Raw genomic sequence first — 15,212 nt, 5'->3', positions numbered from 1 at the left:
GTTGTGCCACAAGTCCCGCAGAACGATGGAGGCTGTTAGCTCCACGACGAAGCAGAACAGATCTTTGCGTGCTTGGAGGAAGGGAACAGGGTTTTTTTTCAGTTGTTCTGGAGTCATTCACACTGATAGAAGTCTGGCTGTTGAGATCTGTCTACCCAGCTGGCATATTAGTGGAATAACACGAATAGTGCAATTTGTAGTGTGGGGAATGTGGGTATGGAGACAAAGCTTGAACAGGTGGACGGGAATGATAAGAACGCATAGTTAAATATGCAAAGGCTGAATAATGGAACCTGTAAAATCTGCCAGCATCCTGAGATCCACACTCTGTAGCATTTGTCACCATTTGCAAACTGCTGAATTTAACAGGTAGAAATTGGTGCTCAGAAAAAAAGGTGCTCTGTTCTGCTTCTCCTTCCCCAGGGCTTCTGTTGCGAGGTTATTAAGACAGTACCATTGCTCATCTACAGATAATTAACGTTCCAGTTTGACCACATAGTTTCTTCTGCACAGCACAATGATGGTGGAGCTCAACCCAGATCTTTCTCCTTGTGAAGCAAGGAGCAGCGTTTAGGCAAGAGAGCGCAAAAAAGAGAGGGCTCCTTGGTGCGAGGCCTGGCTGGGAACGCCCAGCCCTGGCTAAGCCAGCTCAGCTCTGCTCAGCCCAGCCGAGCTGAAACCCAGGCTCCCGGTTTCCAACCCCAGGAACCCAATGCTGGCTGTAAATTCCCGGTTTCCAGGGCTGGCTGTAAGGTTGATTCCTGTGTAAGTCAGCTCAGAGCTCGTCCCTGCACACGATGCACGCTTTGCCCATGACAGCGGCAACCTCCCGTTCCTGCCGGGAGCGCTCACGCTGGCACCTGCATTGAGCAGTTAATTAAACCGAACAGGGCTTGCGGTCACCTCCCTGCCCAGCCCCTCCCCTGGCTCCCAGTGACCTGACTGGGGCAGAAACCGGTTTTCGACCGGCCGGGCAGGATCAGCCACTTCAGCCTGCAGCCCAGCCCTCCGGCCTGACCCCGGAGCAGCCCGGCTGCGGGAAGCTGAGCTCGGGCTGCGCCAAGGCCAGGCCTTAGGCCCAGGCCGTCGTCAGGTGGGCTCACGCCGCCCCCAGCGCCTCAGCCCCTGGCCCGGCCGAGCGGGACGCGCCCTCCGCGGCAGGGAGGGGCCGGGTCGGGGCTTGTGCAGCGCCGGGCGCCCGCTCCTTCCGCCCCGCCTTCGCGGAGGAATCTTGCCCCACGCCGCGCTCCGTCCGGGGCGGGGCGGTGCGTCGTGCGCTGCGCGCGGCGCCGGGGCTGAGGGGGCACGCGGGCCGCCGCCCGCGCCATGTCGTTCCGCCGTGCCTTGGCGCTGGCCGCCTGCGGGCTGGCCGGCGGCTCCGTCCTCTTCTCCGCCGTTGCCGTGGGCAAGCAGCCGGCCCGCGGCGGCGACGCTGCCGAGCCGCGGCCCGGGGGCTCTGCCGCCGCCGCTGCTGCCGCCGTTCCTGCCGCCTCCGCGGCGCCGCCGGGTTTGCTGCTGCTGCCGCCCGCCGCCGCCGCTGCTGCCTCCTGCCCGCCGGCCCCCGGCTGGATCGAGAGACCCGCCGGTACCGGCGGCTACTGGGACAGCAACTGGGACAGGTAGGAGCGGCGGGGTCGCCCTCCCCGGCCTGGGCGGGGGATCGCGCTCCCGGGCGGTGGCTGCGGTGAGGGGCCCGGAGGGACCCCAGCCGCGGGGCAGGCGGCGGGAGCTGCCCTTCAGCCCCCCCGTCGGAGCCGTATGTGGAGGAACGGGTGTCTGCGGGCTCCGGGCAGGGGGTGAGCGCCCCTCGGAGGGGAAGGGGCGAAGGGGAGGCTCTGGGCTCCCCCCGGGAGCTGCCTCAGCGCGGCCCTGGGAGCCCCTGTGGACCGCCCGCCGCTTCGCCCGCGGCGAGTGCAGAGCCCTGGGCGACGGAGCACCCCAGCCCTCTAGAGTCCAGTCAGGAGTCCGCAGGACTCATTTCCAGGTGAAATTTTAGGTGGTAAACTGTTCGGAGCAAAATATAGTTTAAATTCTTGAATATTCTTGACGTTCTGGAGGACCTGAGTACTCTGGACGCCTTCCCCGGGTCTTGTTCTAGTTCAGAGACTTTCCCCACAGCAAAGGTGCACAGATCCCGTTTTTCTAATGCCTTTGTCCAGTGAGATTGCAAACCTTAGGTTTGTGCTAAGTGTGAGCACTCTGTCGAAGACGTGCAAGTTTTTTTTTAACACGGTATTAACCATACCTCAATATCGCTTTATGTCTACACTGAGACTTTTCTGTTTAATAACAGGACCCTTGTGGTTGAAAAACGTTTGCACGTGCTAGGTGTGTATTAGGCCCGCGGCTTACACTGACCGTGAAACTGCAAGTTAGTGTTCTTAAATCCTTGTACAGGCAATGCTGCTTTGAACCTAACTTAGTTGTGTTCTTCATAGTGTTGAAATACGTTTATCCAAGGGTTAACTGCATTTTTTCTGATTCTTTAATTAGAATGTGCAAATATCTGTATTGAGCTTTGGCTCATTTAGCTTCCGTCTGGTAGAATTATCTCCCCAGGGAGACTTATGTCAGGCTCCAGTTTAATCATAGTAAATCCAAACTAAGCACTAACAGATTTTTATTGTGTAATGCATCCTGGTTTGATTTTTGAGATGCTGCAGAATCAAATGTTCATATAAATAGGGCTACATACACTAGTTATAAAAATAAAATTTAATTAAATAAGGTTATACCTGGTTACACAGATACATTGAAGGAGGTACTGAAGCTACTTGCTTAACTGCAGATCCTAGCCTTCCTGGTTCTGCAAAGTGGTTGATTTTCTTTAGGGGTTCTAAAGTACTTTCAGACTCGTAACTTTTTTTTTTTTAACCAATTCAGGAAGGAGATATTGTGCAATAACTGTTGCAGCAGTCACAATTGCCTGGACAAATATACCTAGATAACACTTAATAGCAGTTAAGGATAGTCTACTATATTGCCATTCATCGTAGTGTACAGACAGTGGAAGTGTGTTATGTAAATACATTATCACAGATCAATTTTAGTTTTCTGCTGCTTGGTGTCACCAGTTGGCGTGGTATGGCTTTGGCTATACCTGGTTGAAGTCATGTAAAGTTGTTAAATGGCTTATAAATACACAAAGCATCTGACCACTTCTTTTTGAGGGGAGTGGGGAATGATTTACAAAGTCGAGTCATGAGCAAATAACCAGATATTACAATATTTTTAACAACTAATGGCTTTTCAAGTTTAAAACAAAAGAATGCAAGTATGTTTTCAAACTTCCCATTGGTCTGGTAGGATGCTACCCCTAGGATGTTGCATTGGTCTGTGCCACTTGCACATGAATCATACAGCTCAGTTCTTGGATAAGACTAGACATAGTTTCATTCATGTAAAATGCTTTATCTGAAAGCTGTTCTTATTAAGCTTCTGTTAACTGGAAAGCTTGGTGTGTGGGGGGAAGCTTTGAATGACTGTCTAAATTTCTGGGCTTCAGGTACCTTCCTATGTTTTCTGAGTGGTTCTTGCAAATAGTTTTATTAGACATAAAAGTAGAAATACTTGGATTTCAAAGTATGTTACAGGAATTAAAACATTTGTCAGGCTGACTGATACGTTTCACTGACGTGGAAGGCTTCCCGGAAGAATGGTGAAAAGGGCACTGTCATGGATACTTTTGCTGTAATTAGGTTTGAATACGGTCTTTGGCATTGCTGTTGCTTTTTTTAGCAAAGTTCTGTCCAGCTACGAACTTGGATGACTTTTTTTTTATAAAGGAATGCAGAAAACTGCATTTGTCAGCTAGTATGTTTCAGTAGCTTAAAAAAACCTACTTAAGTCATAGAATCATAGAGGATGGTTTGGGCTGGAAGGGACCTTAAAGATCACCTAGTTCCAACCCCCTGCTATGGGCAGGGACACCTTCCAGGAGACCAGGTTGCCCAAAGCCCCGTCCAACCTGGCCTTGAACACTGACTGCCAGGGAGGGGGCAGCCACAGCTTCCCTGGGCAACCTGTGCCAGTGTCTCACCACCCTCACAGGAAAGAATTTCTTCCTTAGATCTAATCTAAATCTCCCCTCTTCCAGTTTAAAACTGTTACCCCTGTTGCATTTAAGGTAAGAGATAAATCCCCTTGCGTTCTAGCTGGTCCTCAGAGATCAGAGGGGCTAGGGGCAGCTGGACTTATCCCTTAATAGGTAAACCAATTGGGACCATGACTATAAGTCTGACCCAGCCCAAGCAGGCACTCAGGAGAAACCGTCAGATTCACGAATAGTACGGTTTATTTTCATGCAACATTTACAGATTCTTTAAGATTGCCTGTCATAAATGCACAAACTCCAGGTTGGCTCTATAGCACTACACAAAGAAAACCAAAACAAAAACGATTGCAATCACACACGCTAAGTTCCCGGGGATACACTTGGCGTAGCTGAGGGAATCTTACCAAAAGGTGTCCCTTCTGGGAGGGGGGGTGAGATCACAAACCCGTCGATCTGTCCCTCCGATTTGGCGTCGGATTATCGTCCCTCCAAGCTAGGTACAAACTTGGGGTACTGTTTATTGTAGTAGGTATGGTGAGTGCGTGGGACTGTAGTCAAATCATTATTCTATCATTAATACATAGTTTCATGGTGCCAAGGGGTACGGCTGGTTTTTGTGGGAAAAAGAGGGAGGACGGGAAGCAAAGTCGACTTGGTACGATGGGTGCAGCTGGGTTGTGTGGGAAAGAAGGGAGGATGAGGCACAGAGTTGGCGGGTTGCTACAAAAAATCATATTTCGAGGGAACCAAGCAGAACAGGAGATAAATCTGTCCTTGAAGTGAAAGAATGGGACTGTGCGGGCTGCACCCTGCTTCGCATTCCTCCTTCGTGCCACATCAGACACAAATCACTGGACCTCCGTCCGGTCCCGTGTTTATTTTGGGCACTCTGTGTCAAGGAAAATGTATGCTTTGCAGATTTCTCACTGTTTTGCTCTTTTGCCTTCCTCACACTTCCAATACCCAATTTTCCAATACCTAATTTCCAACAGCTAACAACTCCTCATCGTATCTCTACACCCCCTGATAAAGAGTCCCTCCCCACCTTTCCTTTAGCCCCCTTTAAGTCCTGGAAGGCCACTAGAAGGTCTCCCCAGAGCCTTCTCTTCTCCAGGCTGAACACCCCCAACTCTCTCAGCCTGTCCTTATAAGGGAGCTGCTCCAGTCCCCTGATCATCTTTGTGGCCTCCTCTGGACCCGCTTGAGCAGGTCCATGTCCTTCTGATGTTGGTGCCCCCAGAGCTGGACACAGGACTCCAGGTGGGGTCTCATGAGAGTGGAGTAGAGGGGGAGAATCCCCTCCCTTGACCTGCTGGCCACACTTCTCTTGATGCAGCCCAGGACACGGTTGGCTTTCTGGGCTGCAAGCGCACATTGCTGGCTCACAGATAGTTTTCCATCCACTGGTACCCCCAAGTGCACTGGTACCCCCACTGCAGGGCTGCTCTCCATCCACTCCTCACCCAGCCTGTGTTTGTGCTTGGGATTGCCCCAGTCCATGGACAGGACCTTGTACTTGACCTTGTTGAACTTCATGAGGTTGGCACAGGCCACCTCTCCAGCCTGTCCAGGTCCCTCTGGATGGCACATCCCTTCCCTCCAGCGTTGTCGACTGTACCACACAGCTCAGTGTCATTGGGGAACTTGCTGAGGGTGCACTCAGTCCCACTGTCCGTGTCACCAACAAAGATGTTAAACAGCACCAGTCCCAACACCAACCCCTGAGGACGCCACTCGTCACCGCTCTCCAGCTGGACATCGAGCCACTGACCCCAACTCTTTGAGTGTGACCATCCAGCCAATTCCTGATCCACCGAGTGGTCCATCCGTCACATCCGCGTCTCTCCAATTTAGAGACAAGGATGTCGTGTGGGACAGTGTCAGAAGCTTTGCACAAGTCCAGGTAGATGACGTCAGTTGCTCTTCCCTTACCAGCACTGTAACCCCGTCATAGAAGGCCACCACATTTGTCAGGCATGATTTCCCCTTAGTGAAGCCATGTTGGCTGTCACCAATCATCTCCTTATTTTCCATGTGCCCCAGCACAGTTTCCTGGAGGATCAGCTCCATGATCTTGCTGGGCACAGAGGTGAGACTGACAAGTCTTAGCAGTATTAAAAATTTTCCTGGTCATAAACTTTCTAAAACTATCTTATGAGAAAATATTATTAAGTTTGGTTATCTACTCATGACTTGTTAAAGCATCTGTTGCTTTTGAAAGCACATGTAGCTATCAAGTAACTTCAGAGGTGCTGGGGGGCAGAGGATGGGAGTTTCACCCAGGCATTTCTTGTTACGTGTTTCTGCAGTAGGATGAAATAATCCCTATGTTTACAAATGTGCTTGAATTTTTCAGACATTTTTCTGTTTTCCTAATGTATTTTTTCACCAATATAGTTTTTACTGAATCAAAGGAGGTATCCTATGAAATAGGAATGGAACTTCTTGTTATTGGACTGTTGTTTCATTTCTGATGCCTTGCTGAACTTTAACAGGTTAAGGAATGTGTTGAGCCTCATTGTTTAATAGAAATCAAGTCTTTACCAGCAAAATGGATGCAGGGCTTTTTAAAGCCAATCTGGCTGTGAACTGTAGAAATAGGTATGTGAAGCAGCAGTTTTCTGTGACTAAATTACTTTGTCTCAAACTGAACAAAAATTATATTCTGGATTAAAAAAATCTGTAGACAAATAAAGAAACAAGTTTAATTATAATAATGGAAGTAGTGAGGTCTGGTATGAATTAAATAAATTAACTTCTTTAGGTATGAGATCAAGGGAAAGGATTTACGCTCTGAGGTGGAGAGACATAGCAAAAGGATTTGTATTAATGGGGTACGAGGATCAGTGCAGAGACAGGACCAGAAGACTAATCTGTGAAAGATTTGGACAGGGTTGATGATGGTAGCGTAGCGTTGGTGTCAGCAGTGGGAAATCTGTGGCACTAATCTGTGATACCGGGGGAGGGAGGAGAGGATCCTCTGTGACTGGTGTCCTCTTGAGGAACCGGATGCACTGCCTGGGAGGTGTGCAGGAGAGAAGGTTCTGGTATGCTGAAAGGGAGACTAGCGTGCGGTGTGACAAAATGGAAGAAAGGTTAAAGTGGCATGAAGGGAGAGAGTGGTGAAAAAGATGAAAGGATAAATAAACACTCCAGGCTGAAAAATAAAAAAGTGTTACCAGAGAGACCTGATGTGACCTAAAGCACAAAATAATTCTCAGTGTGCGCTGCTGGAAGTTGGAGTCTTTCTAGGAAACTGTTGGGGGGGGTGTTTAGTCATTGAATGTAAATGTGATTGATGAAGTGCAAGTTTTGTAGGTGTTGTCACAGGGCCTTTTAGATACAGAATGTTTTCTTTCCTTTATGATCAGTCAACACCTCTTCCTCTTTTCCTGGGTATCATTCATGGTTAGTTTTTCTTGTCAAAAAACCTACCATTATACCTGTGACTGAAAATCAGTGAAAATCCCAAGAACAACTATTGAATCGACAGGAATTCAAATATGAAATCTCTGCTAGTGTTTATAATCTTCTTGTCCAGATAGACTGTAGCTTTCATATGTTTTAGTGTACACCATCTGTTTGCATTAGGATTTAACTTTTTCTATTGCATTTGTTGCTTTTTTTTTTCCCCCCAAGATTTAGTTGAGAGGTCGCTGTTGCTGCTAACAGCAAATTTATCTGTGTCAGTCACACCTTTTAACCTATGGCATTAACTTTTTTTTTAATGCAGGCTTTTATTTATAGCTCTTGCACCATGGTTTGAATCAGTTTTACAATATAAATGGCTAAACAGTCAATTTTAGTACTTCAGCTATATCTAGAAACAAGGCAAGACTATCCAAATGTAAAATTCCTCTGCCTTTTAGTCTCCCCTATGTAAAAATGATGTTTTAAATGTGTTTGTTTAGACGTGAACCACTGGCTCTTATCAACCTCAAAAAGAAAAATGAAGAGACTGGGGAAGAAGAACTTGCCTCACGCTTAGATCACTGCAAAGCAAAAGCCACCAGGCACATATTCCTTATCCGTCACTCTCAATATAATTTGGATGGCCGTGCTGATAAAGACAGAACTCTGACCCCACTTGGTATGTATTACCAGAAGGTACTTTGCCTTTTGAGAAAATGGTTTTTCATGTGCTGCTGTCCTGATGAGTACAGGTCAGTAACTCTGTTCTGGGCCTCACTGCCAAACCTTAATCCGCTTTCTGGATTCTTTGTGGCAGAAAGATGTCATGAGTAAGTTTGTTTTTCATTTTTTGATCCTCTAAATCCAAAATTAAAACATGCTTTATGGAGTTCTAAACACACTCAGTTATAAAGAAATTTCACAAAAGAAACTTCCAGTTATCTTAAGGTTGCTTGAGCGAATTTTCATGCTAGCTGACATAATTCCCCAGGGCTAAGGCTTTTAAGCTTAGCTCCATGACTAACTTTGGGATAGATTTCTCTTAAAAGGTGGCTTGTTTCTGTTCGTTAATTTGCTGATTTATAAAAAAAAAATTACCCCTAACTTTCAGTTGGAGTGTTTATAATTAAATACACTTCACTTTTGCTGCTAAGCACTGTTTCTGGGAATACTGGTAGTCAGTTACATGAAATGAGGATAACCTCTGTCAGTGTTAATTCATTGATCCTGTGACTAGGTCTCAAATGTTAATTAGTATTATTTTTAATAGTGTACTTTAAAGGCAGCGGACACTTTCTTGATATATGTATGACAAGACTGTTTCGAGGGGGGAAGAATTATTATTGTGCAGTGCTGCTTGAGATTTTGGAAGTCTAGTTACAAATGTTTAGTATAAACACCTTTTTTCCTCCCAAGTCTTAATCACCAGTGTGCAAACAGGAGTGAACTGCTAATTTCAGGACTAAGGTGCTATCTTAAACTGGTAGCAAAGTATAATCTTAATCCTGTCTCATCCTGTGCCTTCGGTAAGTTACTTACACTGTCTGTTGGCTTTTCACCTACCTACCTGAAAGATGGAATGAAGCCTTCCCTGGCAACCTCTGTGGTTCTTAACTGTTCCGAGATGATGTTGCCTTTATGAAAAATGCACTGTCAGGTCTGAGTGGGTCTGTTTGACACAGCTTCCTCGTCTGTGCTCCCCGAACACAGAGATGGCACATGGCTTGGGGCAGCACTGTCCTTCACTGGAAATGGCTCCTTTGGGATGGGGCTAGCAGGGATATTAAATACTTTAGTGCAAGTCTCTGAATAAGTTTGGGTTTTTAAACGTTTTTTATTTTCATGAAAAAGCCCAACAATTAATTTTTCCTGCTGATGGAAATACAACTTGAAATTGTCCAGCTAATACGCTTGATCTGAATAAGTAGTGACTCTGGTAAAAATATTTTCCAATTACTTTTTGAAAGGAAAAAAACCTGACATTGATGGAGACCTTTTATGACTACTGAATAACTTTTTTGGTAGTTTGTGTGAGGCGCTTACATGAATGTCACCAATTTATATAATTAATATAATTTTTAAGGTCGAGAGCAGGCTGAACTGACTGGACACAGGCTGGCAAGTTTGGGATTAAAATTTGATCAGATTATCCACTCCTCCATGACTAGAGCAACTGAAACAACTGAAATTATAAGCAAACATCTCCCAGGTAAGTGACTTCCCTTAATTTTTCATTGTCCTCTGATCTGTAAAACTGCTTCCAGTAGAACTCTAAGCTTGTCCATAAGGTTGAGATGTTATTTAGCCAACTTCTAGCCTTGTATGAATATGTCTATATTTATAAAGAAACTAACAACCCTAATTCTGCTTTTTTTCCAGTTCATCTTTAAAAATATAAGAGGGATCTGCCCCTCTGAGTGACTAGCTGCTACCTGCGTGTACTGCTTTGTAGAACTCTGCTGGTTGCTCTTCACTTACATGTTTTGTAAAGCAAAGACTGTCACAAGTCATCAGGATTGGCTCAGTCCATAGTCTCAGGGCAATAGCACAGGAGAGAGGATCATAAACTCCAGTTTTTGTAGCGATGCTTGCTGGGGTAGTTATGAGGCCCACCTCGTGTGCTGTCTGTCCTGTGTGCGGGGGAAGATGTGGCACACTCACAAAGGCGTAGGGATTTTTTAATGTGGGTGGGTGGCTACTTTGTTTATATGGGTGTTTGGGGTGGTGCTGGTGTTTGGTTTGGTTTATGTGGTGTGTTTTTTTTTATTTTCCTGCTGTTCAGACATACCAGTATCTAAACTGTTTGACCATAGATAATTGTCTGGTATTTTAGCAGAATATCAGGTATGACAAGCTGAAAGTCAGTTCTCTTAACCAAATCTGTGCATTATCTTGCATTAATTAGCAGTAAGCATTAACTGACATACAGCTTTAGATTAACATCCTTGCAAATGCATTTCTTCAAAGTGCAGCAGACTGGGAAGACTCAACTTGCTGTGCCAGGCTGGTCTGGCTGTTCTCAGTTGGAGTAAACTTCATCTTGCTGCTGATGAAATAGTTGTGTTGGAGAGATTCACACACCTTGACAGCAAGTGCATAGACTAAAATGGTCTTTAGGATGGAGAGGAAGACTTCCTTGAAGAAAGAATATGAAAAATGTATTGACTGTAGAGTTGTGGGCCTCTTTGCAGTAGCATGTGAAGTAACAACTCCTTTCTGAATGTGTATTTAATATTTCAGGAGTCAAAAAAATTAGTACTGATCTGCTGAGAGAGGGAGCACCTATAGAGCCAGACCCTCCAGTCTCTCACTGGAAACCAGAAGCTGTGGTAACTTTTTATTTAAAGTTGTTTGGGGTTTTTTTTCTGTATTTGTGTTGTTTGGGTTTTTTGTGGGTTTTTCTAATATCCTTTAAGTTGACTGTAGTGATAACGTGCAGTGTCTGAGGTGTTGCTTTTCATCACAGACCTGAGATAATTGCCTACTTTTCTCCTCCCCAGTAAGTGTATAGAACAGTTAAAATAACTTACAATCCTTAAGCATTAGTTCAACCTCAAGCGTGCATCCCTGTAAAGAACTGTTTAGAAGACACAGCCCATCTGCAAATGCAGGCAATGGCACGTGCTGCTCGGAGCTGTGTTTAATTCTGAACTCTGTGCCATCAGCAGTATTACGAAGATGGAGCTCGAATTGAGGCTGCTTTTCGAAACTTCATTCATAGAGCTGATGCAAAGCAGGAAGAAGACAGCTATGAGATCTTTGTCTGCCATGCCAACGTGATCCGCTATATTGTGTGCAGGTACGTGTTGGATCACGTGTTTATCCGTGTTCTTTAAAAGGTCGTGGTTTTACTGAAGTAGTGTGGTGTATGGCACCGCTCAGCTAGGAGACGTCGTCGTTTGGCTGGTTTGAAGTGGTTGGACATCGGTGCCTGCATTGTGAGCAGCTGCTTCTGCAACTTCATCACAGGATTAATTTGCAGAGGGAGGACAAATTTGAAAATTAGAACACTTCCATTCTAATTCTAAAAACCTTTTTGTACGTCTGAACAGCCTCTTTAATACCATAAGCTTCTGCTTCCCATAAACCTCCTGAGGATAATGGCTGTGGGGACTGTTGGAAAAGACAACAAATAAGAGCATCTGACTGGATGCATCTTTTTGAGGTGACGTGAATTTGATCTTACATAATCAAAGATCTGGTTTTGGGAATTCTTTACTAAGGGAAAGTTTTGTATTATGTTCAAGTTGTATTAGTGTGTTTTTGCAGTAGCATCTATAAGTGGATGTAGTGGAAAGATCCACTCCACTAACATCAAGGTTGCTCGTGAAGGAGAAAACAATTCTGGATCTTTGCCTGTCTGTCTGTCAGCTGTGTCTGTTTTATTCCTTTTCCTTATCACCAAAGCACTGTCTCTAAGATAATTTGTCTTGAGCAGGACCGATGTGATTAAACTTCAATCAGATCAATACCTACAGCAATTTCAGTTAGCTTGATTTAGCTGAGCTAGTTAAATGCTAGCCTGTCTGCTCTGTGGGCTGCTTTAGAGCTCTTCAAAATTGCTATACTTAAAATTATTGATCAGGTAAACAGAATATTCTTTCCTGTGCCAAAAAAGATTGTCTTGCTGCTACTTAGGCTTTTTCTGAAATACTTGTATACTTTTTCTCTTTGCTGTTTCTTCTCTCTTCTTTTTAAGTGCTTGTGTGTCTTCCATTCCAGGCTACCTGCTATCACAACTGAACACAATCCATATAACGTTCCCTTTGAATTTAGCTTGACTGTAGCTTTACTTAATTTCTTAGCCTTTCTAAAAGACTGTATAAGAGCCAAAACCAAGTTATCCCTCAGTATCTGAGACAAAAGATGTTTGAGACAACTTCGTGTTTCCTCCAGCTGTTTACTACAATTGATTGAAGTCCTGAGGCTGTTCAGTTAGGAATTTTAGAACAGCTGGAGACTGCCTGTGACACTGTGTTTCTACAAAAAGCACAAGGTACTTTCTCTTGCCACTTCTGGGGAAGAGTATAGCTGAGGGAAAGTAGTTGTGGTAGATTTCTTCCATAGGGACATCCAGGCAAGTAGAACGAATCCCATCTCAGTACCTCTCCTCTGCTGTTGTTACGTGCCTGCCCATGCTGGTAAGGCTAAAATAGCGTGGCAGAGGAGTGTGCTGTCTGCCACTTACACCTTTGCTCAGTGGAGGAGGCCACTGGGGTGTGAGCCATCCTCTGTGGCTGTCCTGAACTGCGTAGGGCTGTGTGGTGCTGCCCTTGGCTCAGTGACCAGCTCGAACCTGTGCTGTCTGTCCTCCGGGTTGGTACGAGGTTGCTCAGAGCGCTCCCAGCAACCTGACTGTGTTAGAGCTGCTGCCTTCCGCCCGTGCGAAGCAATCCTGTCTACAATAATCATACCCATCTGCTGGACTCTGCTTGTGCAAGTGCAGTGCTGGCACTGGTCCAGTTATCAATGCTGCAATCTCGTATCGATTGCACAAGAATGTTTTTCCAAGGCTGACTGACTGGAAGCATTTGCATGCAAGCTGCAGAATGGCCAATGATTTTTATTTTTTTTTTACTCTGGAGCAGAAAGTGATGCTATGAGGGCATGTTAATATAACTGTTTATGAATAAATAATGTATTTATTTTTTTTAATAGAGCCTTGCAGTTCCCCCCAGAAGGCTGGCTGCGAATGTCTCTTAACAATGGCAGTATAACTCACTTGGTGATACGTCCGAATGGAAGAGTGGCACTTCGAACGCTGGGTGACACGGGTTTCATGCCTCCAGATAAAATCACACGCACCTGAATGAGCAAAACTGACGGCTGGCCAGCAGCTGCCTCTAGTCTCTTTGCACTAGTACATTCAGCTATGGTACTGCTAGATTTTTATCTGTTACGTTGGGGTGTGATGCTGTCTTAAAAATGTCCTACGGCCCCTTGCCTCCTTCATACATACTCGTATCTGCCTTTCAGTCCAGAAAAGAAGAAATCTTTGTAAGCCTGAAGCTGTCCAGTCCTCAAGTATTCCCCAAAACGCAAAGCTGAGCTGTGGAATACAGACATTGAATGTCCGTGTGCTCAGCACTTGCAAGAGCACTGACTTTTTCCCACCCTGCCATGAATTTCTGTAACCAAAGCTTGCGCCCGTGGATATTTCTCTTGTGCAGGACAGCAAGTGGTGTGGGAACTGGAGGGAACAGCCTTGTGTCACACTGCAGCTAAAACTGAAGATGACCCACCTTGTTTCAGCTCCTGCAGACGTGACAAAAGGGGTGTTCTGCTGTTCAGACTTCAGTTTGTGTACGCTGTTGAGGATGTGTGTTTATTTTGTGTCATTGTTTCCCTCTGCCCCTCAAAGCTCCTGTAAACTGTGCCTGGAGGTTGCAAGCATAAAGCAAAAAGGGTAAAAAACAAAAAAACAAAACCATTTGCCTCAGAGCTGTGGTGCTAGAATTAACTGCTGCTTATACTAAGTGTTCCTCCATCCTCAGGAAGTACTTCAAGCTATTCTGAACAACGTTTTTCAGTCTTGTAAAGCCTTTAACTAAAACTTGGTTTGTAGAAGGATGTAGGGATGAGTTTGTAGCAGTGAGATGGAAGGAGGGAAAGCAGGGCTCTTCTGAAAGTGCTTCCAGTTACTCTTACATTTTTGAGAGCTTTTGCCCACTGATTGGTATTTGTTGATACCTTGCTTTCTGAGTAGAGAAATACCACCACCGAGTTCAAGGTAGAGATGCTTCAGGTCAGAGGTGCTGCAGTATTGGAGCAAACTGGTGCTTAAAACTCCTGTGGCCCGAGAGGTGACTTGAGTCTCTGTGGGATGGTGGCTCTAGGCCAACTGTGTAGCGTGGGCATGGGGCAGAATGTGTAGGGGGCTCCTCAGTACCGTGCTGACACTGCTGGGCTTGTCACGGGAAAAATCCAGGTGGCTGAGAACTGGGGAGAGCTCAGAAGCGTTTCCTCCTAAGGATGTTTGCTGGGCACCAGAACTGGTCTAGTAACTTGCCTCACCTAATACCTGCAATGTTGAAAAACGTCACCGTGGGCAGAGTCTGCCTTGGTGCCAGAGCACATACTGTAGGACAGCAGATACAACTAAACTTGTCTCACATGTTCTTGTATAACCAAGAACGAGCCCCTGACTCCTGTCAGGGCTGTGTGCAGTATAATCACAGCACAGAGCTGAGCGAGATGAGGTTTAAGGGCTTGTTTGGTACAGGACTGCTCTGGCAGCATGACTGCAAGGAAGCTGGGGTTAGTAGGGAACAAAACATCCTTGTTGTGTAGTGCAAGTTGTGGGGGCAAGAGGAAACCATCATGATGTATCTCTCATTGATGCAATGAGAATAATTTATCAGTTTTTGTCTATTAACTTTTTAAAAGTTTTGAATAAAATGACTGGTCTGTCTGTCTTTCTTGTCTCTTCAGTGGAGTAGCTGTAGGAGGGGTGGCTGAAGTGCTGCACAGTGACTTGGTGAGCAGCCTCTGTGTCCTGTGGTGCCTGGGGTAACAGCACTGTTACCACCTTTGTCCTTTTACCCCCAAGGAGCTGAAATGTAAACCCGAGCAGGGGGCTGTGCACTCCAGGCAGAGCCCTGGGCGCTCCTGGGGCTTCAGAGTTCACTTCTCACCCCGTGGAACAGGAGCACCAAAGCCAGTGAGATGAACATTCTGTGCATTTCTCTGTGGTGTATGCACTCACCTACACACCCTTCTGCACCCCCAGGTTCTGGGAGGCCACACC

General features: G+C 45.9%; 1 protein-coding gene across 2 annotated transcripts; it reads left to right on the top strand.

Annotated features, from left to right (window-relative positions):
* Positions 1–1,137: 1,137 nt before the first annotated feature.
* On the top strand, positions 1,138–14,880 carry PGAM5 (PGAM family member 5, mitochondrial serine/threonine protein phosphatase). Of its 2 annotated transcripts, none has more exons than XM_074844378.1 (6): positions 1,138–1,619; positions 7,966–8,144; positions 9,549–9,674; positions 10,706–10,794; positions 11,134–11,264; positions 13,124–14,880. In XM_074844378.1, the coding sequence occupies exons 1-6, from the start codon at positions 1,327–1,329 to the stop codon at positions 13,272–13,274; spliced, it is 969 nt and encodes a 322-aa protein (XP_074700479.1). In that variant the 5' UTR covers positions 1,138–1,326; the 3' UTR covers positions 13,275–14,880. The 2 variants fall into 2 exon arrangements, with proteins under 2 accessions (XP_074700479.1, XP_074700478.1); XM_074844377.1 differs by having other exon boundaries at positions 1,144–1,619; positions 11,131–11,264.
* The last annotated feature ends 332 nt before the right edge of the window (positions 14,881–15,212 follow it).

The sequence above is a fragment of the Strix aluco genome, chromosome 18, assembly GCF_031877795.1.
Source record: "Strix aluco isolate bStrAlu1 chromosome 18, bStrAlu1.hap1, whole genome shotgun sequence".
Classification (NCBI taxonomy): Eukaryota; Metazoa; Chordata; class Aves; order Strigiformes; family Strigidae; genus Strix; species Strix aluco.
Note: the sequence above shows the minus strand (reverse complement) of the source record. Positions and strands in the feature narration are given on the sequence as shown.

Coding starts and splice junctions, on each gene's coding strand:
- PGAM5 (XM_074844377.1), top strand. CDS start 1,327: ATGTCGTTCCGCCGTGCCTTGGCGCTGGCCGCCTGCGGGCTGGCCGGC. Junction 9,675..10,705: donor TATAAGCAAACATCTCCCAG/GTAAGTGACTTC, acceptor TTAATATTTCAG/GAGTCAAAAAAATTAGTACT. Junction 10,795..11,130: donor ACTGGAAACCAGAAGCTGTG/GTAACTTTTTAT, acceptor CTGTGCCATCAG/CAGTATTACGAAGATGGAGC.